Genomic DNA, 25,211 nt, shown 5'->3' with positions numbered 1-25,211 from the left:
GGCACAGCATGTTAGGGTTCTGTCCCATATAATGAAACGGTTCCATCACTACAGTGTGAAATAAAAATGATGGATATGTGCACTGTGTGCATGCCAAACAAGCTGTTGCTACATAGACACAAAGTTAATTTGTATAATATAAATTTGATATACATAAATAGATGAAAGATATCTAGTCGCTGTTTTTCACCGGGCTTTTTTTTCAATTAAACCTACAAGTAATGTTTGTATCGATGTAAATTTATGTTTATGAAAACAGTTTGATGCACGACTCTGTGTGTTTGTTAACATTCTCGGTTGCCTCCAGCACTGCAGCAGCGAGGGTCCCGAAGGTCCATCGGGCTTCTTGGAGCGGCTGTGTTTTGAGATGAAGAAGGGTTACAAGGAGACAATGCTTCAGCTGCTCCTGTCTCCCATTCACATATTCATCAGTGACAACTACCAGGTATGAAAAACAACTACACAGCTGCCTGATGCTGCTGGTTTTTGCTCCAATAGGGTGGAGATATTGTTTAGCCATTAAATGTTATTTGTATAAAATCACAAGAGTAGAACTAAATGTCCATCTTAGCAGTTCAGGAACACATAAGACAAGACTGTCAAACAGTAATACAGAGACCTTTGAGGTATTATTAGACTAAAGAATTATCGTGCAAACAACTACTCTTCCTTCTGTTAACTGAAAGGGTGACTCAGTCCTTGGAAAACACCCCGAATAAAGCTGTGTTGCATAATGTGAACCATGTTTGCACCAGCCACGTTTGCATAAGCAGCTGCACATTGTATAACCTCACAGAATCAGATGGACCGCTGCTAAAAACAATCCGGGGGGAAGCTCTGGATCCTGTTTCCTGCCTTGAGTGAATAACTTTCTCTAATCCCTGTCAAAGAACCCGTGGCCCTCATCTCTGTCCTCTGGTGGGATAACAATCTCTATTTATGCCACGTGGAGAATTACTATGGAAACAAAATATCATATTTAAAGATTAAAGATTGATTTCAGCCGCTGCAGATGACCTTTTTTCAGTTTTTGCTTTTTTGCCCACACCTTACAAAGCAATGGTTTAAACTAAAACTCTGAGTGTTTGATTAAATGCTCTCTTGCCCACAGCGTCCCACAGCAGACGGTGTCCTGAGGGACGGCCACCTAAGTCTGTCTGGACTGCAGATGAGGGCCCATGCCATGTTCTCTGCTCAGGGCATTCCTCCGGGCAGTGACACGTTGGAGTATGCCTGGCTCATTGACATGCAGGCTGGGGGGCTCACCGGCAGGGTCACTATTCCACAGGTGCGTGTGTGCGTATTAAAGCTAATGTATCTACGTGTAGCCCTTTGGTACGATTATGTCAATGAATCTTTACGTCACAAGACAACTTCTTGTATGAATCACCTGTACAATGTAATTCTATCCAAGAAACATCCTGCCACAAATGCTACTTTTGTGACTTAATAGTGTTCAGAAGCATTGTTATAATTTGATTTATTTTTTGATTGTTTTATCTTACTTATTGTAATGTTGTATTATATTTGATTGTATTGTAGGTTTTTCTTCTTTTCCTCCTTTTTTAAACCTTTTTTATTTTATACATTTGTGAGTGTTTATTACATTTTTTTGGGGCACTAATGTATCTTTCTGTCTTTATGATTATTAGCTGGCCAGTATAGTAGAGTGGGGTGAAACCTTTGTTTTCCACGTGGTGTCCCGAGAGTTCCAGTTGGAACAACCCAAACCCTCAGTCATCTGCCAGCATGGAGCTGACCGTCGCATCTGTGATGCCAAGGTACAAACACACAAGCTGTGTCCCAATTCAGGGTCCGCCTCCTTCAGAGGACACGGTCTACAGGACGTAGACAAAGGCTGAACCGAAATGAGATGGTGTACAGAGGATTTTCTTGATCAGCGTCACCAGCTTGTCCCATCCCTATTGCTGTTGCTTAGCAACAAAGCTGCAGTTGGGCACAAGGAGAAAGTTTTAATGCCCATTGGTTTTATCACTTGTGCCATTAGCTCTTCTATTCAGTTGAAGCTTGATATTCAAACATCAGTTGCTCGGTGACGACATTACCTCTTGAAAATCTTGAGGACACATCTGTCGGTAACATGTTTAGGAGCATTACAAATTGGACAGCCTAGTCACGCCTCTGTGACGCAATCGGTCTTCAAATACATGTGAAGGAAGCAGCCCATGAATTGAGACCCAGTTACTGTATACCAGGAAATTCTACACAAAGTTTGAGCTGCATCTCTTGACTCATTAGCACTCCCGCTGCTGTCCAGCTTTGCTATAAACGAGTCAGCAGCTGTGTGACAGAATCTCACTCTGCAGACTAGTAAATTAGCCCATTATGGCTGAAATGCTTTTTTAAAGTCATATTTAAATGTCAGTCAGAAGTGTCCAGTGCGAAATATATATGTGCAAATGACATCAGATAATAAACCACTGTGAACCTTTCTCTAATGATGCATGACTCAGAACGCACACTTTTTATACAGTGGGAGAAATGGAACAACAGCCTGGAACACAAAACTATTGATCTACTCACCGCAGCCATACACAACGCAACATAACAGACAACACCATGATGTATGGAATGAAGTTGACAGAAAACAAGTCACAAAATGTCTTGTTTGTATGTGAATACTAACAAGGATATTTTTAACAAACCTGCCTTAGAGCTCTCATTAGTTTGTGACAGCTGAGCAGCTGTGGCTGAAGGCTATGCAGTGTAGTCAGAATAAATTGGTGATGGCGTCTTTGTAAGAACAAAGGTTACTGGTTCTAAACAGTGGTTGTCTTTCAGCTGAGCTGCCTGCCAGGTCACTGTCGCACATCAGAGGAGCTCAAGTACACCATGACGCGACTGGCTGTGGACGGAGTGGATCTCTTCATTGTGGAACACGGCTGTGCTGCCAGTGTCAAAGTAATTGTGACCCACCAGTTTTGTATTTTAAAGTTAATATATTGTTTAACCTAATGTCCATTCAAAAATATGTGTTTAATTTTTGGCACCTGTTCAGATCTTTCAATTTTCCTTTCTCTCCTCCTCCCTAGACGGGTATTATTCGCGTGGCCAACTGCAACCTGCACAACCAGGCAGTGGGAGAGGGCATCAGTGCTGTGGTGCAGGACGTCAACATCCGGCAGTACATCGAGCAGCAGCCGCACAGTGAGGCGACCAGGCTGCAGCTGGCCGGACAGGGTCAAGGTCCGGGTCAGCCACTAGGTCTCGGTCAGCCCCCTTTGCTGCGACGCTCTGTCTGGCTGGAGGCAGGTTCAGTCAACCTGAACCTCATCACGGCAGACATTGCCTTGGCCGCTGACCACCCAGCCAAATGTGAAGTCCAGAGGCATTTTCTGGAACTACACGATGCTCATTCCAAAAGGTAGAAAGCTCACACCATCATCTGTTTTTTGCTTTACCTCATCTCACATGATGTGAACTACCCCAGAGCAACTTTGCAGCATTGTGGTATTGTTTAGCTCATCAGTCACTTTTGTTCATCTTTATTTCATCTTTTTATTTTTTACAGTGGACCTCTGTAGAATGAGTCACCAATTGTCATTCTGATGTTCACATCATAATTATAAGTCAACATTTTTTCTCTGTCATATACAGCTCATGATATGTTATAATAAGCTTGGATATCTGCCTCCTTCTGGATAATGAATTTAACATGATAAAAGGTCTACAGGGGGCCATTATCAGTATAGATGTTCTTTTCTAGCTTGTAGTTGGACATGACAAGGGATAGTTCACCATAGAAAGAAAATTCACTCATTATCTACTCGACGGAGGGGTGGGTGAAGTGTTTGAGTCCAGAAAACACTGCAGCCAAGTTGACACCTTCTTCAGACATAATAAAACAATAGAAAAATACATAACATGCCTCCATACTGCTCGTGTGGTGTCATCCAAGTGTCCGCAAGCTCCGACATTCATATTCGACTCGAAGCTAGGTCATTTACACAGTGTTTTAAGCCTAAAAGTCTTGTAGCGGACGTTGCGATGCTAGCGCGCATCCCGCACGTGCCCTAGGGCCAGAGCTTGTGTGCGGTTTCCGGTCAGCAGCACCTCAGTCATTTAGGCTTAAAACATGGTGTAAATGATGCAGTTTTCCGTTGTTTTTTTATGGCTGAAGAAAGGGTCTCATTAACTTCAATTGTATTGAAATCTGGCTGCAACACTGTTTACCCCTGAGACTCCAAAAGTGTTTTGTCGACTCAAACACTTCACCCACCCCTCCATCGGCATAGTGGTGAGTAGATAATGAGTGAATTAAAATGTTTCTGTGAATTATCCCTTTAAGTCCAGTTGACCAGTTTTTTAGCACTTGGATATCCCAGGGCCTGGATGACTGAGAATCTCCACAGACATATTAACTGAATGAGGAAATGATTTAATTATTAGATGTTAACCAAGACAGGGAGACTAACACAGACATACCAGTCATTTGACAGATAAAATATAGTAAGATGTTTAAACTTTCAGAGAGACTACATGTACAAAGATCCAGTCCCTCACAGAGGCTCCACTACATCTGCCGATCTGTTTCCCAAACCCCAAGATCCTCAATTGGATTCTTATGTCCTCAAACCAAAGATATTCACTTTACTGTCATTAGGTGCAAAGAAACCAGAAAATATTTACATTTTGACGATGCTGTTAAAATACCACTCAAACTGAATATTTGATTTTCAAATAATTGGCAATAAATTAAGTAGTGAATAACCGATAGCTTAATCAATTCATTGTTGCAGCCCTATTTTATTCTTTGGTCTCTTTCTTCCTTTTTTTCCCCTCCCCTCGTCTCCTCAGACTCTGGTTCCTGTGGCCAGAAGAGGCCGGCATCCGCAACAAGCGCAGTAGGAACCGCTGCGGCTGCCTCGGAGGCTGCAGGTTCTTCGGAGGCACCAACATGGGCCTGGACTTCTTCAGGCTGGAGGAGCTGACGCCGTCGTCCTCCTCTGCCTTCTACTCCTCCAGCTCTGAGTCAGACATGTGTTATGGCCAGTCCTTGCTACAGCCTGGGGAGTGGATCATTACAAAGGAAACACCCAAAGTGGACGGTATGGATTCGCTGTGATTTCTTCTACAGCTCCTGATTTCCTTGAGAGTAATGGTTCTCCTCCTGGAGTTTCTGTAGGGGTTTCTTGTGGAAAACGATGATTACTTAAGATCCACAATGGTTTAGTTTGATATTAAAACAAGATTTAAAATTTAAAAATGTATTCTTTTCTATCTGGGGGTTTATTACATGAGAATGTTTGAAATAAGTGCATTATTACACGTACTTATTATTGATCTTTTTATTTTTCACTTACTCTCTAAATGTGTCCAGATCAAATGTAACATCTGATATTATCTAAAGAGTGCTCTCTCCGTGTTTTCTCAGGGAGAGTTGTTGGACTGAAAACGGACACACACTCGCCATGCCTGCCTCCTGAGCTGCCTGAGAGGCGTGGTCAGCAGCACCTCAGTCTTCAGGTACCTCAACGCTGCCACAGCTCCGCCTCCTCATCTGAAGAAAATAGTTCATCCAGTGCTGCGTTGCCCCTGCTGGCCGGGGAGAGGGACACACCCTCACCGAGCACAGAGGAGCGCATGTTGCCCATGAACGGCAAAAGCCCTGCTGAGTGAGTAACATAGAATTACTCATAGTTTTTTTTCCTGTGATGTAATGTATTTTAACATAAAATTGTTAGTGGGGAGAGAATATTGGAGCCACTATATGGCATCAATTATAATCATTGATTTTTCAATTTCAGTTATCTTTTTCTAAATGTTATTCTTTCTCCTGTTATATTGCAGCACCCTAGGGGAAGTACCAGAAGCCTCACCAGTCTCCCCCAACAGCTCCCACGATCGCTCCTCCATTCGCTCTCCCCTCTGCTCTCCTCTCAAGCGTCAGTCCTCTGTACACTCCAGTCGGCTGGGCAGCACCAAGAGCCTCTCAGCTGCCGTCTTCACCGACAAGCCCCCTCCAGTGCTGTCTGGAGGCGTCCAGTTCAGCAGTGAGGTTTCACGCAGCGACGAGAACGTCCTGGATTCACCCCGGCAGCGCAGAAGCTACGGCTCCTTTCCCTTCACGCCCTCAGCAGACTCCAACACTTTCCATCAGTACCGCTCTGCTGACTCTAGCATGTCCGTAGCCGACAGCGAGGCCTACTTCTCTGCCGCTGAGGACTTCGAGCCAATCAGCAGCGCTGATGAGGGTCCAGGGACGTACCCAGGCCGCAAGAAGAAGAGGAGGCAGCAGATGCAGCAGCCACAGCAGCCCCCGTATCACATGGAGAACTACAGGTCAGCTGATACGATAACATGAAGTTAAATGAGCGATGAATATTTTGCCAGTAGAGCTCAAAAAAGTTAGTTTCAACTATTCTAGATGCGACTTGTTGAATAGTCTGTCTCAGAAAATGTCACAATGTAGAGCTGTGGACAAATACTACATTAACCCTAAAATATATTATTGGTTTTACAAACACTTTATTATAGGTTAAATTTCTCCTCCAGCTCTTTGTTTCCAACTATTGTGTATTATACTAGAACCGATGATTATTTTGATTGTGGACAAATCTACTAATGATTCTCAGATAATTTAAAGGGTGGAATCCAGGGGCGGGGCCAGGGGAACACTGTCCGTGCCTGAAATGTGATTGATCAGCTACAGTTTTTCTTTAGCATTTTTTTTTCTTCAATGCCATAATAAACACATGTACATGGTATGATAACCATCGATTTTCTTACCATGGTATATACAGTGAAACTGTTACACCTAACCTTGCAAGTACAAGTTAAATATGAAGATAAGGTGACATAGTTCACAGTAACATCAGAGAGTTTCCTACTTTGTCTGTTTAACAGCAGATGATTTAATGCCAGGTTGCTTTAAGCGTTACCCTTTATGAATAATGTTAAAGGGACAGTCTGAAGGGCCCTGCATGATTTACATTTTAAGATTGTGATGAGTGCACACATTTTCCTTTTTTTATTTTTTCAGTTCAAATTTAGGGCTTCTGCTGTGAAATGTCGAGCTATCTTTAATAGTTTCATGCAAAAGATTTTACAAAAACAAATACTGTTCTATTTTGTCCTTATCTTTTCTCAATGTTTCATGATAACTGGGTTCATAAGCAAATATTACAGAAACCTCACGCATTGGTGTTTGTGTTTAGAAACCATTGCAGGTTGGAATGAAAAGCAGTAAACACATGGGTCAAATAACTTTTGATGACTCAGGCTAATAAGTTTGCATTGACTGTAAAAATGTCTTGATGACACATTATACATGAATACATTAACGGTGTCATGAGATTTTTATGTTTAATACCCAACAAGTTTTACATTTTTATCGCGTAAAGCAACTTGCCCCAAGTGATACACGCTGCAGTTTTCATTTATTGCTTTAATTTGATCATGAGTGTGATGCAGAAGGGCTGCAGCAAATTAGATGTTTGATCCTTGGGCAGCCACTTACTGCTGGTGTGTTTCCCAAATTGGATTTCAGTGTTGTTATGCAACTACCTTGTCATTTTTAATATTACCCCTAAATGTTCTCGCGTTGATTTCAGCACGCCTTTTGATTGGTACGGTCTCCGCATAAACACAAAGAATCCATTCAGCCTTATGAAAAGTTTCTGCTCCCACAAGCTCGTGCAACAATGAGCTTAAACACAGAAGAGGTGTCAGAATTTAATATTGGCTGTAATGCTGCGGAAAGAAATACTATTATTAAATCATCTCTGATTTGTTGTGCCAAGGTGGGAATGTATAACAACATTATTCAACAGTATTTTGACATACTTAACTGATAAGTGTTCTGACCTCCCCCAGCCGGAGCTCCATCTACCACAGCGTTGAGGGTCCCCTCACATATGTTCTCAATGGAGAGTTGATCACTGAGCCACGTCCGCTGCCGATGCCCCCAATGCTGCCGCCGCTCCCGCCCCAACCCCTGCCCAGCCACATGTCGCAGGCCTCTTTTGTCTCAGCCCTGGCCATGGAGGAGGAGAGCTCGGTGGAGGCGGAGAAGACGTCTGAACCCGGTCTAGTCACCCGACAGCCACACGTCATGGCGTGCTACCAGAACTACTTGGCCCACTACCAGGTAAATTGTTCGACTTCTGGTCCATATCTCATCTTTAATGAACATTTGTTTTTTGGATCAGAGAATCCATCACTTTGCAGCGTTCCTCTCACAGCTTCCGTCATCTAATAACTTTTATCTGTGTTTGATTGGTTGTTTGATTCTCAACATCCACTGCACCGAGTGACAGTTGAAATTTGTCACTGCTCTTCGGATTCTAAAGAGATAATTATCAGTTTATGGAGAGAGTGGCTGCTGTGTCCTACCAAGAAGTGATTGCTCAGCTCAAAGAGGAGTGTGCACTGAAAAATTACATCCAATTATATCAGCCCAGTAAGATTAAATACACATATAACCAGTAAACTGCATTGACTTTATTTTATCTTTTTTTCCCCCGGCTCTGCCAGGTCACAAATTGGTCGGTCAAGCAACCCACCAATAAAAGGACCTCCAAGTCTTCTCTTCACCGCCCCTTAGACCTGGACACGCCCACCAGTGAAGAGAGCTCCGCCTCCTTTGACCAGCTTTCCGTACCCAGTTTTAAGGTCTTTGACTAATGATTGAAAGTAGTTGGTATTTCATGTAAACATTTTTTATAAACTTTAGAATTGTATGTTGGTAATAGCTGTTAAAAGCATCTTCATCTTAAATACATTGTATTTTTTCTGCATGTCAGGTAATAAAGCAGGGCCTGTCAGCCAGTTCTCTACTGGACAGAGGAATTCAGCTCATGGGAGAGAATAACAGGTATTTAAGAATTACCTTTTTTTTAAATTAACATAAAACCACTTAAAGGTGCATCTGAATGATGAATGGCTTCTTTCCAGCAGCTGTGACTGATCCTTTAAATTTGCTGCAGAATCAGAAATGTTGTCTTTGCTCGTCCACAGTACACCATACACCCCCCTGGATAAGAGAGCCATGGAGAACACAGACGAGGACACAACAACAGACGACTGGACTCTGGAGCAGCCTTTAGCTCAGACCAGGACCACTGCCATTGTGGAGGTGAAGGGGGCGGTCAATGTGGTTCTCACGCCCCTTGTGGCTGAATCCCTGGACAGGTAGCTACCAGGCCTCCATAGTGTTTTTTCTGTGTGTTCTTTCAGCTCTCATAAAATATTAATTGTCTTTTTTCCACAACCTTTCTGTTTCACCTCTGTGCTTCCTTACACCACTTTTCCAAAAACAAAATGTTTAATCTCAGTTTGAAAATCCTTATTAATAAATATGAATCTGTCTTCCCCAGTCTTTCTCACATAGTAAGTTATTTTTAGTCTGATGCTGCTTTTTGACCTTAAGTCTTTTTAATCCCCATGCACACTGCAGCTTGGCTCTAAAATTCTGCTGACGGTGCTTCAGAGTCTGATCTCGTTCTTGGTTGTCTACCAGTGTGAATCTTTAGTTTTCCAAAGTCCAACACTTCTGGGTTAACAATGCAACAAAGTATGTACATGGAGCTCCTGGTTGATGGTTAAACTGTAGGTAGGAGGTTAAAGACTGGCAAGAATTCAAGTGGTTACATAAGCTGTTTTCAAAAATGAGATCTGGAACATTGGGTGTTTTTCGGAGTCTGCCTTTTACATATGAAGAATGCAGCAGGAGATTGTTTGAGTGAGACGTGTTCAGGAAAATCTAAAGGAAATTCAGGTGAGGGGTGGTGCCTGGGTAGAGCACGCAGGAGGCAGGACAGGTGGTATACATTTTTTCGTTGTCTCATACGTGTACAACACCTCTATTATCAAAATGAGATATTAATATTGGAAACAATACGACACAAACACATGCTCGCTGTGAATTTCCTTGAAATTTTCCTGCTGTATTCACATACTGCTGTATTTTATCACATTCCACGGGGGTCTGGCAGGAAAAGTTTGTCTGCAGCAACTGACTCTTTGGGTTCATAGATACAGCCCCTCTAGAAAATTTCAGGAAAACGTCTGGACATCTGTGAAAGCAGCTAAAGTAAATGTGATTATACTTAAATATGGAAGTAATTTATGACAATGCTCTTACAGTTTTCATCTTTGCGTTTTTACAGAAGTGTTAAATCATCAGCTAGGTAAAACAAAAGATTTCTAATGCCTCGAAACTGTGTCTGTGTCATTTCTGTGTTTCAGGTACATTGAGTCCATGGTTCACTTTGCCAGTATTCGACATCCTGCAACAATTCTGGACGACCTGCACGGGAAGGTCCTCAATGAAGCCTATCAGATCAGCAAGTCCACAGTCACTGAGTCTGTGAGTAAAATGATTTAATCCAAATCAGACATGAAAAACTGAAAAACATTTCCCTCTGTGTTTTCTATGGTGTGAAATAAGTGTTTTTAGATGTGAGATTTGACTGGTTTCATAAACACACACTTTTCTGCGCATTTACTGATGTCTCACTGTTTTGGATCTGTACCCACTCAGAGCCAAACAGGCAAGCAGGAGCACAAGGTGTCCAAGACAGAGGGCACGACCCCTGGCTCCATCAACATCCCCAACGGGCAGACTGACTTGTCCGTCAAACCAGATAATGTGAAAATCAAGGGCCTTCAAGCCAACGTTTCCATCCCCAAGGTGAGAGCCATGACCCTGAATAATGAGAGGCCAACTCTGACCGAGAGACTTTCAAGAGCAGCATGAGCGTAGCTGTACATCACTTTACATTCTGATGGTTAATTCACGCTCACTGCAGTGTGTAGGGTTGTCTTATAAAGCCATATTTTTTTTTATTCTTCAAAGTCATTTAAAAAAAATCTGAATTAATGTTTGTTATTAATGATGCCACAGTTAAATATAATAATTTTCTTTTTCTGTTCCACTGTGTGAGCATTAAAATCTGCTTTTACTAGATATTTGATTTGATACATAAATTAATCTAATTTGCACAGCTCACCGATACCAGAAATGTATCACAATATTAAAAATTGTACAATACCCCATTTATCTAGTATCAGCACTAAAGGAATGAAAGTGTTTTAATAAGAGCCTTATTTACTATAGCTGCTTGAAAACATGCACTTTAAGACAGAACCTTCAGATTTTCTCTGGAGGACGTGTATGTGTGAACACAAATGTCCAAGTGATAGTTTCCGGAGTTTTTTTACTTTCTCCGTCTGGCCCAGAGTATAAAGTCTACAGAAAGTCTGGAAGCGCCGATGTGAGCGCACAGCAGGAGATCCTCTGCAGGATTCACCGCAAGCAAGTGGGTGGGGCTAATGACGTTTCTAATTTGACAGACGTAAATATGAAAAAAATATAGATGTCGTGGTGATAAGAGCCGACGCCGGTGTCGGTGTGCAGTAAACAAAAACACATGATCCCTGCAGTAGAATTAATACATTACGTCCAGCATCTACCAGCTGCACCCCCACTCACCTGAATCCTGCGGAGATTTTGTTGCTGTTGTGATCGCGTCTGAACGGAGAATCTCCCGCTGCATTGTGCATGTGCAAAATTAAAACTCGGGAGATAGTCCAGACCCAATTCGCTGGACTTCCTCCGCAGGTCAACCGGCCTATGAGTTTTGTCTATGTGTGATGGCGAGTCAATGCATGTGTGATGTGCAGTGATGTGCTCTCATCAGATGTCCATGAATTTGGCTTCATCTTTTTAGCTAGCTCAAAAGTGTGGCAAACATCTCTATATGCAAACATAATGTTCAAAATGGTAAAGTTAACTAAAATATATCTGCAAGCTGTTATAATTCAGGCATTCAGGAGTTTGCAAATCAATAAAACCAAAAAGAATTTATCAATTCATACTTAATCTGTACTGATTATGGTAATCATGGCGTTTAATGTTGTTATTACTATAAAATGTGTTCAGTAAAATTCAGACCTCCACCATGGAGGTGTGCTGAGTCTCATTAAAACACTGCTAAGTAGCATTAAATGTAGAGTCAACCATCAAAGCACTCACATTGGCTCAAGTGTAGTGGACTTCTGGTATAAAAGCTTAATAACACTACGACCTTGATCTAACGTTGATTGACATCAACCCAACGATTAATGTTATAAATGTTCCAATTCACTGTCAAAAACAAACATTTAAGAGAACATTACCACAATTTAAGACATATTAAAATAATAAACATAAAATAAATGACATTTACTGTAAATCTGGTATTTCATAGTGAAAAAGCTTAAAAGTCTGTGCTCCACTGAGCACATGTTCTAGTTTTCTATTTAATCAAATGGTGTGTGTGTTTTTTATTTTTTATTTTTTTGTATGAAGCACTTTATAACTTTGTCTTGGGTGCTACATAAAAATATATATTATTATCAAAGATATGTAAAATATCAATAAATGAGAACATGCTCGCAGTACTGTTTCAGTATTGAGATATTCCAGCAGGTATCCCATCAAAGTCAACGTTTTGCTATTTTGACAACACTACTTGTAATTCTTCATATGCTGTAGACCAAAACATATTTTAAAGAAGAATACAACTCAGCACAGTGGTGTTTAGTTCAGCTTGGTTCAGTTGTCTGTTTGTTTTGCTGTGTTTCCTTGCAGGTGAACCTCTGCCTCCTGCAGGCCTCTGTAGAGGAGGGGTCACCGTCCTGCTCCAGTAAGAGTGTCACCCATGTGTCACTTGTGGCACTGTGCTTCGACAGGATCGCCACCCAGTTCAGGATGAACAGGTAATGCCTACACTACTCCTCATGTCATTGTATGTCTGTTTTGTTTGTGTATGTGTGTTTACACTGACTAAGCTTTTTGGGTCATGTCCACAGAGAGATTAGACTTGCTGTAAATTGCGATTTATTAATGCTTTAAACTGCCTGCAGGGAGATTCAGTTGTAGCTGTTTGGTTGTCATATGCTCCTATTCATCTATTGATTTCAGATCCAGTAGGGGTGTAAGATTTCTGCACAATTTAAAATAAAAAAAAAAAAATAAAAAAAACTTGTGTCTGTTGCTGTCAAGCTGAGAAACAATCACACATTTTCTTTCTGCTTCTTTCAGGGGAATCGTAGAAGAGACTCCCAACACGACCGAACACGGCCGGCCCTCTGTCATGCTGGAGAAATACGCCTCGGCCACGAAGATGCAGCCTCAGTCCTCTGGCTCGCTGCGCTCCAACGCTGGCATCGAGAAAGGCAAAGAGATCGCTGCCAGGCTTAACGTCCACCGTATCCACAGTCAGCTGCGGGGCCTTGACTCAACCTTGACAGGTTGGTTCAGATAAAACCTCCCTTTTGTCCCTGTTTGAGCCCTTTGTGCAACTGGTCTTTCACATGACCTTTTTGTTGTATTCATAAACTTTCCCATAAACAATGTGCCCGTATTTGACCTAAGACCTTAAAGACCATTAAGACCTTTTTTGATTTGTGTACATTTGTTGTGACATTTGGGAAATGTACATTCTATAAATTCATTTTCCTTCCTTAGACATCGGCACTTGTGCCATCACAGCCATCCCCTTTGAGAAGTCCAAAGTGCTGTTTGGCCTGGAGGAGATGGAGGAGTTTTCCCTGGTAGATGAGACGGATGCACAGGGCATCTCAGGCGATCTGGGCCGTTCCACAACATCTCCTGAGAAATGGGGCTGGATCATGTTTGAATGTGGCATCGAGAACCTCACGGTCAAAGGTGAAACATGCTTAACACTTTGAGCCGCAGTCATTGCTGCTTGTTGTCCTGAAAGATTTAAAGATGACTCTTATCAAGAAAGATGGGAAATTGAATTTATAACACTTCATTTTGCAGGGGGCCGCCAGTCAGGAGCCATTCTTTACAATGCCTTTGGTGTGATGGGACAATCGGACACTGGAGGGAAGACTGGAATATCCAAGTCCAATGGGTCGACGGGATCTCAAACCGGAAGTGGTTACAGCACTGACGTCTCTGATGACAACCTGGCACATGATCCTATGAGCCCCGCTTCTGATGTCAATGAAAACTCAGACTCAGACGACCAAGTAAGATTTAGTGAAAATGCTCATTCTGGGAAGGGATTCAAAAAAGGAATATTTCCCTAAGACTTTTTTCACAAAACACATCAGTTTTTCAGTTTTACTTCATTTTCATCCAGAACTGAAACTCTGCTGTTTTTCATGTGCTCCAACTCAATGAATGTCCATATTTAACCAGGGTGTTTGATTGCTATAACCCAGTGAAAATGTTCTTCTTTTATCAGTTTTTCATAAGGTCACCCTATGTATATCTTTCTGACAGTGATGGCAGTCATGACAAAGTTGTCCTTTGTCTCAGCATTTCCCTAATGGGAGAACAAAATTTATAGCCAGTATTTGCTCCCATTAGCTTACTGCATTAAAATGAATCCAAGGTAAGCTAACAAGCTCCTAAATGTCACATAAAGTGCAGGTGGATTTGTGTGTAGAATCAAATTAGAAACAAAAGGCTGAGTCTCGGCCATAAATCATTAATATTCATCCGATTTTCTTCCATCCACACTAAATTAATAGACTGCTTCATAGAGAGAAGAAAGACATTTAAGTGATACCGCACACTTAAATGTGTTTTTTGAGCTGTAAACAAAATTATATGGCTGTTCTTTGAAAAAACACATCAGTGCTGGTTTTCATACAACATTAATCCCAAATGTTTTTTATTTTTATTTATGGCTTCAACATGTTATGTTACATAGAGTCAGCTGATTGAGATGTCTCTACGCCACTAGCGACCGCTCGTGAGTGGAAATCTGGAAAGCTGTGCTCATTTTCAAATCTATGCAGAAACTAAACCTCAGTTGTCTCTCTCACACACACACACACACACAATTTCAACCGCTGGCTGAGGGCTGAGACAGCAGCCTGTGCCGGCGGTTCAAGCTTTGGACAGCCGTGGTCTTGGCCGTCAGTAAACTCGGGAGCCTCTTCTTAATATTACGTTTCTGTCGAAAAGTGTGTGTGCTGCTTCTGGAGTCGTAGCTCATAGCTACTTACGACGACTTAGTTTTAGCAAGCGGTTGGTCGTATTTGTGTGTGAGGTGGGCTACGTGTGTCTTAGCCCCGTATTTTTTACTTAAGCCGTAACTAGACCCATTTTAAAAACTAAGTCATGATCCAGTTTTCTTCTGCTCTGCAGGACGAAGGAGTCGAGTCGGACGACCTGAAGAAAGACCTCCCCCTCATGCCGCCACCACCTGACTCCAGCAGCATGAAGCTGACCATCAGAGAAATCTGGTTCAGTTTCGCTGCGCCCACTAATGTGCATTCACCTTCACAGGCCATATCCAGGTACGACTGCACTGACGTATATGCACCGTCTCACATTAAGTCCTTCACATCATTACAGAATATCAGTGATTTGTGTTTAACCTACACGGATAGGAAACCTCATTCTGTCATCAACAAGATGTCTTCTGGCTGATGTACAGTAAGCTCAATAGCAGTTTCCTTTTAGCGTCACTGTTGGTGCAGCAGTATAGGATCATAAGTACAATATTATCAGTTGGAGGAGGTTTTTATGAAAAACCTTCGCTCTTGTGTGCCCCTGGCAACGGTTGTCAGACGTGTCAGCTTCACAGGTCGTCAAACTGTAAGCGCCCACCAGCAGGTACATTCTGAGATTTGTACTGTGCATCTCAGTTTTATTAAAACTCAACTCAATTAACCAAGTTCGCCATGTACTGTACCTGGAGCTGAGAACGAGGGGTTAAAATCTTATCTTCACCACTGTGAGAGAAAGAAAATCTTTCATATACATCCAAGCATTGTATCTAAAACATGAGAAAAAGAAGGCAAATGTGTTTCAGAATATAAATGGACAGTTATAAGATTATAAGGTGATTAAAGATCCTCTGACTCTTGTGTTTACAGGCAGTTAAATCTGCTCAGCACAGCCACGCCTGCGATCGGGGCCTGGTTGGTTCCCATTGACCAGCTCAAATCTTCTCTACGGAAGCTGGACATGGAGGGCACACTGCGCGTGTGTGCTGTTATGGGCTGCATCATGACCGAAGCTCTTGAGGTCAGCAATCTGTAGACACAGAGAACTACTCTATGACTGCCTTTACATGCGCACTAGAATCCTGGTTATGACCTATTTGATATTTGGTGTTTACATGGAACATTGTGAAATCTGGTTATTCATATTCCCGTGGACATGATCAATTTATGTATCCAGGTTACATATAACTGTGTACCGTTTGTGCAGGTGCCTGTGTTGTTTTACGTTACCATGGTTACAACAGCACTGTGTACTGGCAATTTTTATACCTGTATGGTGGCTAACGACACCGCTTTGGCTTATTGTGAGCTCAGCATCATGTCAGGGATTAGCTTGATCCACCTTATTGGCAGCAGTGGGAGACGAGGCAATGCCAAATATTAAAGGGATAGTTCACTGAAAAACGCCTGCGAAGGCAGTGGTCAGGAACCAGGATTTTATATATATATATATATATTTATTCAAAACAGCATAATAACTGGGATACTATTGTATATGTTAACATGTCGCCCATGACCACATGTGAAGAATATCCAGTGTCCTTTGGCTTAAATAATGAAGTAACTTCATTTAAAAAAAGCTTTCTAATAAGTTAATAAGTTCAGAACTCTCTGTAATGTCCTAGTTGTTTGTGTCTTGTATACGTCCCCCAACAGAAAAAGAGCATCCACATCCCGATCCGGAGCAAGTACAACCGCGTGACCAAACGAGCTCGCTACCTGCATGAGAATCCCTCCTGTATGCTTTGTAATATCCTGCACCGCTACCTGCAACAGGCTGACTACTCTGTCATTGAGGAGGCGACCATGGTTTGTGCAAAGCTTCTGAATATCACACTTTATCATAGTGTCAGTGCAACAAAGCTCTTAAATTTGGCCATGTATAGTTAGATCACTCATAAAATGAAGTTATATGGTCTCACTTGGACCCAAGTGCACAAAAAAAAAAGAAACCGCTGCCAGTTATCGTAAGTGCTCTGAAGTGGTCTTGGCTGCCCTTCACAAATTTGATTAATCCTTTACCAGTTGGAAACAGTAGCAGTGATCCAGATCTCTCCTCTACTCCTCTCACCACAGAATGATGGAGTCCCAGCTCTTGTCACTCTAAAGAAAGGTTTGGTAGCTTTGGCTCGACAATGGATGAAATTCATCGTGGTAACTCAGGGCTTCAAAGCTATAGGTCTGATGAGGCCCAATCAACTCCCCAAACCCAAGGAGCCTCAGCAGAACCTGGTGGAGACCATCATGGGCCTCGACAACGGAGCTGCGCTGCAGAGTGACACCAGCGCTGACGGAGCTGAATTTGAGTTTGACGCAGGTGGGAACTTACGGCTTTCTATATCATGTTATAATATTATGTTATTACCACAGAAGGACTGATAAACCCACTTGAAGAAGATTCTGTGGTTTTGTGTTAATCTTTCCATTCGTTTTTATGAAAACATAACCTCCTTGGCAAAGGTAATGCTTCAGTATTTGCTGTCAGATTCGTCTGCCTGGAGTTTTATTTTATTTAATTATTGTGAAGCCACAGTGAGTGAACACACCATGCTGCTGGAGGGAGCATGCAGTCGCCCCCCACCTAAAGAAGCCAACTCTGGTCCTGTCAGTGGAGTGGAGATCATGAGGAAACTGTCCAAGTCCCACACACACAGCGAGTCTGCACTCAGGATTAAGGTACCACTTTGTGAATCAGTTTAACTGTGCTTCTCAGTTTTGTTCTGTCATCTAATAAATGTAATTAATACACGAGCATGCTGGGGCTGGGCAATAAAACAACGTCAATAATTCTTGAATATCATTTTTATCAATAGCAATATAACAAAAGTCAATAATATATCGATATCATGCTTATGCATTGTGTAAGCACAGTGAGGAGGTATAATACATAATTGATTTACCTCAGATTTGAAAAATGTTTTGCTTTTTTTTAAGTGTTTGTCATTCTCTCCTTTTTAAGAAAGTATGTGTTTAAATAAAGAAAACTAATCTGCAGATGTATCCAAAAGGAAAGGCACTGTGTGATGGAAATACCCATTAGTTGCTGCCTTTTAAAATAAAAGAAACCCTGAAGTGAATGTTTTATTTAGGATTCATTAAGAAAATGACTGTGGTGTGAAGATGATCTCACTGCTGGAATGCCAGGAGGAATAAGAGCTGAATGCAAAGATGACAATTTTCTTCTCTCTGCCGGATTAAATTCGGATGTGTTTATACCATTTTTACGATCTGTTGAGGCTATTTAGCTCTTTTGTCAGAAAAAGGATCGCCTCAACTTTGGACTATTTACATAACGGTGCCAGACACAATGCATCCCACTGGTTTTATTAAAAATGGGGGGAAAAAGGCACTGGCCGCTCGTGAGAGGTGATACACGGGGAACATGGCCTCCTCTCAGTAATCTGTACATTTGTCATACCCAGGGCTCCCATCCATACCAGTCGCTGAGCTACACCAGCGGTGACACAGCAGCTGACTCACCCGCTCATGTAAGCCGCGCAGGGCTGCCAGCCAAGGACAGCCCCAGGAAGGAGAGTCTCCTGAGCAACCTGACGGGCAGCTTTCGCAGCCTGCACAACCTGCTGGAGGGCACGCCCCAGAGGAACGAGCCGTCTGCCGCCGCTGCCACCAAGAGCAGCTCCCTCACTCGCACAGGTACTCACACCTGAACCTCTGTTGTTTAGTGTGCGGAAGGCTCTGGCAGCCGGTGATTACAGGTGTGAACTAGATTCTCACTACAACACGTAACCGTCGACTTTCCATTTCCGCTGCAACGCTGACCTCTACCGATCAGTGCTGTGAATAATGGCAAACCAAAATAGACTCACAGCTTGGGCCGTCCTCGGGCCCATGCCCACTGTGAACAAATATGCAGAGTCAGTTTGCCATGAGCTATTTACTTTGTTGCGCTAACATTTAGCAACCCCTGCTGATATCACCTGACTTAATCATATCTGGAATACTACATTTAAGGTTTTAATGCAACACTGACTGTTTTGCCAAACACAAAGGAGCGGGAGAAAAATAGAGGGAAACAAAAAGTAAAGTGAAAAGAAAAAACTATTAATATCTACAAAAAATGTTTGTATCTGTATTCAAAGTAAAACCAGGAGATTAATGTGTGTGTGTTTGATGTTAGAGCTGGAAACCAATACAAACCCTGTCCTTGTCACAACCTTTGTAATCGACAATATTAATCACTTTAACCAAACGTGTGTCCGTGATGCAAATTGAAAATAATCATCTGTGATGTCAGATCGGCATCATGATGAAATTCACTCTCAATCTCTTTCCCCTTGGCCTCAGGAAACAGCCTAGGGACAGACGTGCTGACGGAGCACCCGCTGCTGTCGGAGCCCTCCCCCGTCAGTTTTTACAACTGGATGTCCAACGCTGTGGGCAACAGGACCGGAGCTGGAAACCAGGAGTCTCCAGTCAACCGCTCCCAGCACAACAGCCTTCAGACAGGTCAGACAGGGAGCACCCAGGGGTGTGGAGGGCGGTCTTAAAGGATAATGAGTTATAAAAACATTTTTGTCAGAGTTAAGATAAATTAATTTCTTTGGAACCTTCAGGAAAAATTCATGTTTTTTTTAGCTTTTTTTTGGTAATAATGATATTAAAATACATACTAATTACTAACACCTCCATTCTTGCAGTGGCTGCAACAGCTGTTGTGTTTAGTTCAAAATGTCAATATAATGTTGTTTTACTAGACCCACTGGATTCTCCTGTCCACCACTACCAGTATCAACCACTGGCAACATCTCGCCCAGAAGGAGGTCAGGGGTAGATACTTAGTGTGGTGCTGGTGAACTTATTAGTGTGCTGAGCAAAACAGTTTGTCTCCTGTGTTAGTTTATTAGTCACCTACATGTAGAGCTCTGTCACTCTAGCTACTGTCGGTGGAAAACATTAGATCTTAGCCTTCATCTATTTGGGGTGAATTTAGACAACAGAATACGTTGTTGTCTGGATGTCTTGTCACCACCACTCTCCCGTACATGACCTGACTTTTGATTTTCACCACTTTGGGAAATCTTTGTTGCTCTGCGGTAAACGCAATGCAACGCTGAATAATCTGATTGTTGCCAACGTGATTTTCACAGTCGTGGTAAACCTTTCAACGGTAACAGCGAGCTTCTCCAATCAGAGACGTACCTATTACACCTGAGGATTGTGGGTAGTGTACTACTTGACATTTTGCAACTGCATGTTTCGCAAACAAATTGATTGCAGTTGATATCATACGAACTTGTAGCTTCTACAGGAGCATATAACATTGTTTAACGATCTTGTAGCTTCTGTTAAATCTTCCTTGGATGGATAAAATATTACGGCTAATGATCAAAATCTCGATTCAGAAAATTGCGATTTTTCTTCCGCTACAACTCTATTGAGTCACTTGGCTTTGATCACTTTGTTTTTATCTGACCACCTTATTGGTTATTTGCGGTCATCTAGTACAGCCGCCTGCACAGGTTATAAAAAATGAACTGAAGGATATAAATGGTGTTTGCTGTCATTAGAGTTAGCTCGACTCTGTTAGACTGTCTTGACTCCCATGTAACTGTGCCACAGTTGTTTCCTCACTCATCCCCTCCTGCTCAACACACTGAAAAACCAAAGAGTGTTAGCAGAGTTAATGACCTGAAATTTCTTTCCTCCGTCACAGCGCTGCTCCCCCCCCCTCGGTTCCTCTGTACTCCCACTCGTCCTCTGAGTTAAAAACAGCCTCGATCTGCATTTATTTCATCCTCACTCAAAAGAATCAACCACATGGATCACCGAACAAGATATATCTCTTATTTTCACAACTTAGCAGAGCACTTCAGCCTGTGTGGCTACTGTTAACTGTGTGTTTGAAGACTGGATATGTGGCCGAGACAATTAGTTTAGTCATTATCTACTTACCCAGGTGTCAGTCAAAGACAACACAGCAAATTAGCCCGAGCAGCTCCACACAAACAAATTAAATGAAAGTGATGAGGCTGTTTCAATTTCTTAACTGTGCATAAAATGACCATAAATGTTCCTCTTAACACTCCCAGTAATGTGATTGTTCCCTTCAGCTTAATTCCCTCTAACGTCATTGTTATGAGGAGCTGAGTGGTGAAGTGTTTACACCCTGCAGCACTCACTGCTGTTTATGTGTTCACTCATTCTGCACACACTGCCGCTGGTGAGAACATTTTTCAATGGAGAGTCTGCAACACCAGCCCCCAGGATCCGTCTGACCTCACAGCGCATGTATCCCAAAACCTCTTTATCGCCACCCTCAGGTGGGACGTGTAACCTGCCCACAATCCCGTCTGCGTCTGACTTCAACACGGTGCTGTCAAGTGACCAGAACACCCTGGACGGAACCCACTCCCAGCACAGCACCAGCCAGGACGACATGGCCGACATCGAGGAGGGCAACCAGTGTCCGGCTGCTGTTCAACTGGCCGATGCTCAGGTACCATCTGTCTGCATTTCTTTGTTATTTTGGGTCTAAACTGTCATCGAGCAGATAATTAGCTGCTTTCAGACATGCACTGAACTCCGGATAACCTGTTCTAGAGTTTCTCCGATAGTAAAAATTCCAGAAAATGTCCAAATACGCTCAATTGAATGCAGGGGGATATTATCTGGAGGATTCACCATAAGCGAGTCGACACATTGATGGCGTTTCTAACACACACACACACACACACACACACACACTGTGTGTATGCAAAACTGAAAAATACAAAGAGAATAAAAATATCCGAGGACAAAAAAAACAGTACCACACAGACAAAGCTTTTGGTGATGAGAGCTGACACCGGTGTGTTGATGAGCCATAAATAAAACACGTGATATCTGCAGTGGAATTTATACCTTACATCCTGCCTCTGCTTGCGCCCCCCCTTACTTTAAATCTTTTTTGGGTTGTTGTGAATACTGAGCAGAGAATCTCCTGCTGTGTTCTTATGTGAAAGGCAAACTCTGGATGATCTCTGGATAATATCACAATTGAGTCCGGACTTTCCCCAAATAGAGATCATCCAAATAGCTAAAATGTCTGCAGCTCACTGATTAAAGATTGATTTATCAATTGTCACATTCCTTGGAGCCTTTTACACATGTAAATCTGTGGTTTTAGACTTTATCTGTTGAATAAATGGAAGCAGGAATATTTGATGGTGGCCTTTTCAAATAGACTGAGTTATTGTTGTGTCATCATCATCAATCAATTTCTGAATTGTAGATTAAACAGTACAAGAAACTATTTTTGGTGCCTGTGTTATATTATTGAGTATAAAGACATGTCGTGCTTTGATTTTCTGTTTTCTTCCCTCAGGTTGTTTTCAAGCCTTTGCTGAGCTACACAGGGATCCAGGCTCAAGACACCACTCCTCTTAGTTACAAGATGTATTTTGGGGAACACCTGTCTTTCTCTGGCAACCTTGAGTGTCTAAGAGCAGACATCGTCGACTCTGATACCTCTAAGGAACGCAAAAACAAAAGATCCAAGAGGTAAAATAATTCTGAGCCATAATATACCAGTATAACAACATTTAAAGGTGCTTACGAAATTGATTGATGTGTTTTTTGTGTTGCATATTCACAAAACAAACGTTTTAAATGTCTGTTAACTGCATACTTAAGCATTTGTCTGTGCCTCTCTCTAGCTATAGACAAGGTTTGGTGAATGTCCCTCCTCTGGAGTTCAAGCCAGCACTGCTGATTGAGACGTTCAGCCTGAACGCAGTGGTGATGGAGAAGTCGACCAGTGCTCCGCAGGGACCCACCGCAGCCCCGCTCTCCTTCCATGACCTCAACCGCCGCCACTATAACACATTCCACTGTGACTTCACCACAGCCTGCCAGGCCATCAGCCAGCGCGTCGACATGGCCCTGGTGCGCCTCATCCACCAGTTCAGCACAATGATCGATGACATCAAGGCCACGCAGACAGACATCAAGCTGAGCCGCTACACTGCCGGCTCTGCCTCGCCGACGCCCACCTTCAAGGCCCGGCCCTACCGCCACTTCAGGTCGTCGGACTTCAGCCGCAGCTCCCGGGGCAGCCTGAACGGGGCGGGCCGCAGCGGAACCCAAACCCTGAAGAGCAAGAGAGTCGGGGGTGGAGCAGGTGGAGGAGGAGCAGGGGTCTCTGGGGCTTTACCACCTAATGGACCTCCATCTGGCATGGACACGCTGGGGAGGAGGGAGCCAAGAGGACGCACCTCCCTCGGACGTTCAGAGCGACGCACCTCCAAGGTAATGGTGATGATAACTTTCGGTTATTTCAGAGAACTTGGGTGACTAAGATGCTTCACTTAGGGGCGTTCAGGGGAGCTTATATTCCCCAGTGTTGTTGTGAAAGAGAACTATTACTGAGGGATCTCTTTTAAAAAGACAAAAATAACTGGTTGAGGGCATAATGTCAACAGCCACACGTGAAAAAGTGGGGCACAAGCAATAAGAAAACAAGATAAGAAAGTCATTAAAATGGACAGATACATTAATAATCTGACATTTCATCTGGTCATTTGTACTGTGTACATAAGTTAGAAAAATAATCTAAAAGATACATACTGACAGATATTGATATTGGCAAACACTGAACTGGAAATAAACTTGGAATCAATTCCGAATGTTTATGTTTTCTCATTTGAAAAGGTCAGTCGATTTGTCAGACTCAGGAACCACGGCAGGTCATTTCAAGGGACAGATGTTGGCTTTAGAGCGGCATCTTATTATTCTACGACATGGAACAGCTGGTCCCTGCTTCAGGACTTCAGTCAATCTTTATTTATTGAGCACATTAAAAACCAAATAAAACATGGGAATGATCAAATAAAAACAGACATGGAGAAGAGGATGTAAGTAAATAGAAAAAACATTGCGTGTCTGGATAAAATCATAAACACAACAGTGTTGCACAGAGAGAAAGAAAAAAACAAATAAATAAGTTTGGTCAGTCACGTCTTCATGATGACGTGAAATCTCTGACGTCTGCGGGGCTGAAGATTAGAAACTCAATTTTACTCTGGTTAAGTTGTAGGAAGCTTTTGTGGGTCAAATATTTTACAGCCTTATTTCATTTATTTGTGTGTGACTCCAACGATCACCGGGTTCCAGCAGGAGGCTCAGCTCTGTGTGTCAGCTGTGACTTCAGTTTCTCATCTAATTCGAAAGGTGTAAAAAAAGGTGTCCAATACATGGTCACACTTGTCCAGACCTTTAAATATAGATTAAAAATCACAAGATGGATTCCTGTTCTACTTATAAACTCTAGAGGGAGCCTGTAGATTACAAACGTCTTTCAGCTCAGGCTCCATTCACTGAGACATAGAATACTGGAGAATGTGCTTGAATCTTTTTAGAGACTTGTGTCATTGGGTAGTTATTATAAGACATATTACTTTTCCTCAGCAGGGGGAACATCTGCTCTCAACTCTGAAAGGCTATGAACTTTGTGAAGAGAAGAGGTTTTTATTAAAGTAGAAAATGTATCAGAGGGACTCGTGACTGTCATCACCTTCCACAGGTGTCTTATAGAAACTCCGTCTCTTATAGGAAGCTCTGTGTGCTGACGTACCTGCGGCCATTTATATCAATCCCACCAGATCATTTTGATTATTCTTGTGTGTCGCAGCTGCTGATCTCCCAACATTCATAACTTCCTGTTTTGCAAGTTGTCTTCAAAGTAAAAGCACAATTTTGATTGCGTTATATCCAGCTGAATTACAAAGCTTTTAGTTTTGAAAAATTGTAAACTTGAGTCTAAACATTGTATCAGCTGCTTAACAGACCTCTGAAACAGCCAACATGCAGTGTATGAAATAATTACAGTAAATCATTCAAACTTTTATACAAACAACACAAGTGAACCGTAATAAAGCAAATTGTGTCTCATTTTATGAAAAACATTTCCTATTAAATCCAGATAAACCAGGTAGGACGAGAACAGAGTTTTCTAAGATCACTCTACACCATAGACTGTTTATAAAAAGCTCTGCACACAATGTCCAGCATACAAACAATTAAACGTGACAGTATATTGTAGAAATGTTTGAGGAAATAATTCTGAAGTAGATCCAGAGCTTTAACACAGGACAAGAAAACAGCCCATTCAGAACAGACCAGGGGCCTCATTTATAGCCGTTGCGTACGCTGAAACTTGAGTACGCCAATACTCACGCAAACGTTGGGATTGATAAAAACAAACTCGATGGGAGAAT

At 42.3% G+C, this 25,211-nt stretch overlaps 1 protein-coding gene across 14 annotated transcripts in view; it reads left to right on the top strand.

Annotated features, from left to right (window-relative positions):
- Positions 1-25,211, top strand: part of kiaa1109 (KIAA1109 ortholog) — an 84,906-nt gene that overhangs the window by 19,873 nt on the left and 39,822 nt on the right. For 13 of the 14 annotated variants that reach the window (XM_034575565.1, XM_034575552.1, XM_034575555.1 and 10 more), the window contains exons 21-48: positions 308-445; positions 1,112-1,288; positions 1,653-1,781; positions 2,803-2,922; positions 3,054-3,385; positions 4,819-5,069; positions 5,396-5,636; positions 5,812-6,303; positions 7,837-8,110; positions 8,497-8,634; positions 8,766-8,836; positions 8,980-9,153; positions 10,210-10,330; positions 10,505-10,654; positions 12,596-12,723; positions 13,049-13,257; positions 13,475-13,675; positions 13,793-14,004; positions 15,134-15,285; positions 15,868-16,018; positions 16,654-16,806; positions 17,074-17,314; positions 17,525-17,673; positions 18,420-18,651; positions 19,303-19,464; positions 21,279-21,454; positions 22,322-22,497; positions 22,653-23,244. In XM_034575565.1, the coding sequence (XP_034431456.1) occupies positions 308-445; positions 1,112-1,288; positions 1,653-1,781; positions 2,803-2,922; positions 3,054-3,385; positions 4,819-5,069; positions 5,396-5,636; positions 5,812-6,303; positions 7,837-8,110; positions 8,497-8,634; positions 8,766-8,836; positions 8,980-9,153; positions 10,210-10,330; positions 10,505-10,654; positions 12,596-12,723; positions 13,049-13,257; positions 13,475-13,675; positions 13,793-14,004; positions 15,134-15,285; positions 15,868-16,018; positions 16,654-16,806; positions 17,074-17,314; positions 17,525-17,673; positions 18,420-18,651; positions 19,303-19,464; positions 21,279-21,454; positions 22,322-22,497; positions 22,653-23,244 (5,742 nt within the window). The remainder of the gene's footprint in view (positions 1-307; positions 446-1,111; positions 1,289-1,652; positions 1,782-2,802; positions 2,923-3,053; positions 3,386-4,818; positions 5,070-5,395; positions 5,637-5,811; positions 6,304-7,836; positions 8,111-8,496; positions 8,635-8,765; positions 8,837-8,979; positions 9,154-10,209; positions 10,331-10,504; positions 10,655-12,595; positions 12,724-13,048; positions 13,258-13,474; positions 13,676-13,792; positions 14,005-15,133; positions 15,286-15,867; positions 16,019-16,653; positions 16,807-17,073; positions 17,315-17,524; positions 17,674-18,419; positions 18,652-19,302; positions 19,465-21,278; positions 21,455-22,321; positions 22,498-22,652; positions 23,245-25,211) is intronic. The other variant, XM_034575553.1, reaches the window with a different exon arrangement.

This window comes from Hippoglossus hippoglossus, chromosome 22, assembly GCF_009819705.1.
Source record: "Hippoglossus hippoglossus isolate fHipHip1 chromosome 22, fHipHip1.pri, whole genome shotgun sequence".
NCBI classification, from domain to species: Eukaryota; Metazoa; Chordata; class Actinopteri; order Pleuronectiformes; family Pleuronectidae; genus Hippoglossus; species Hippoglossus hippoglossus.
Note: the sequence above shows the minus strand (reverse complement) of the source record. Positions and strands in the feature narration are given on the sequence as shown.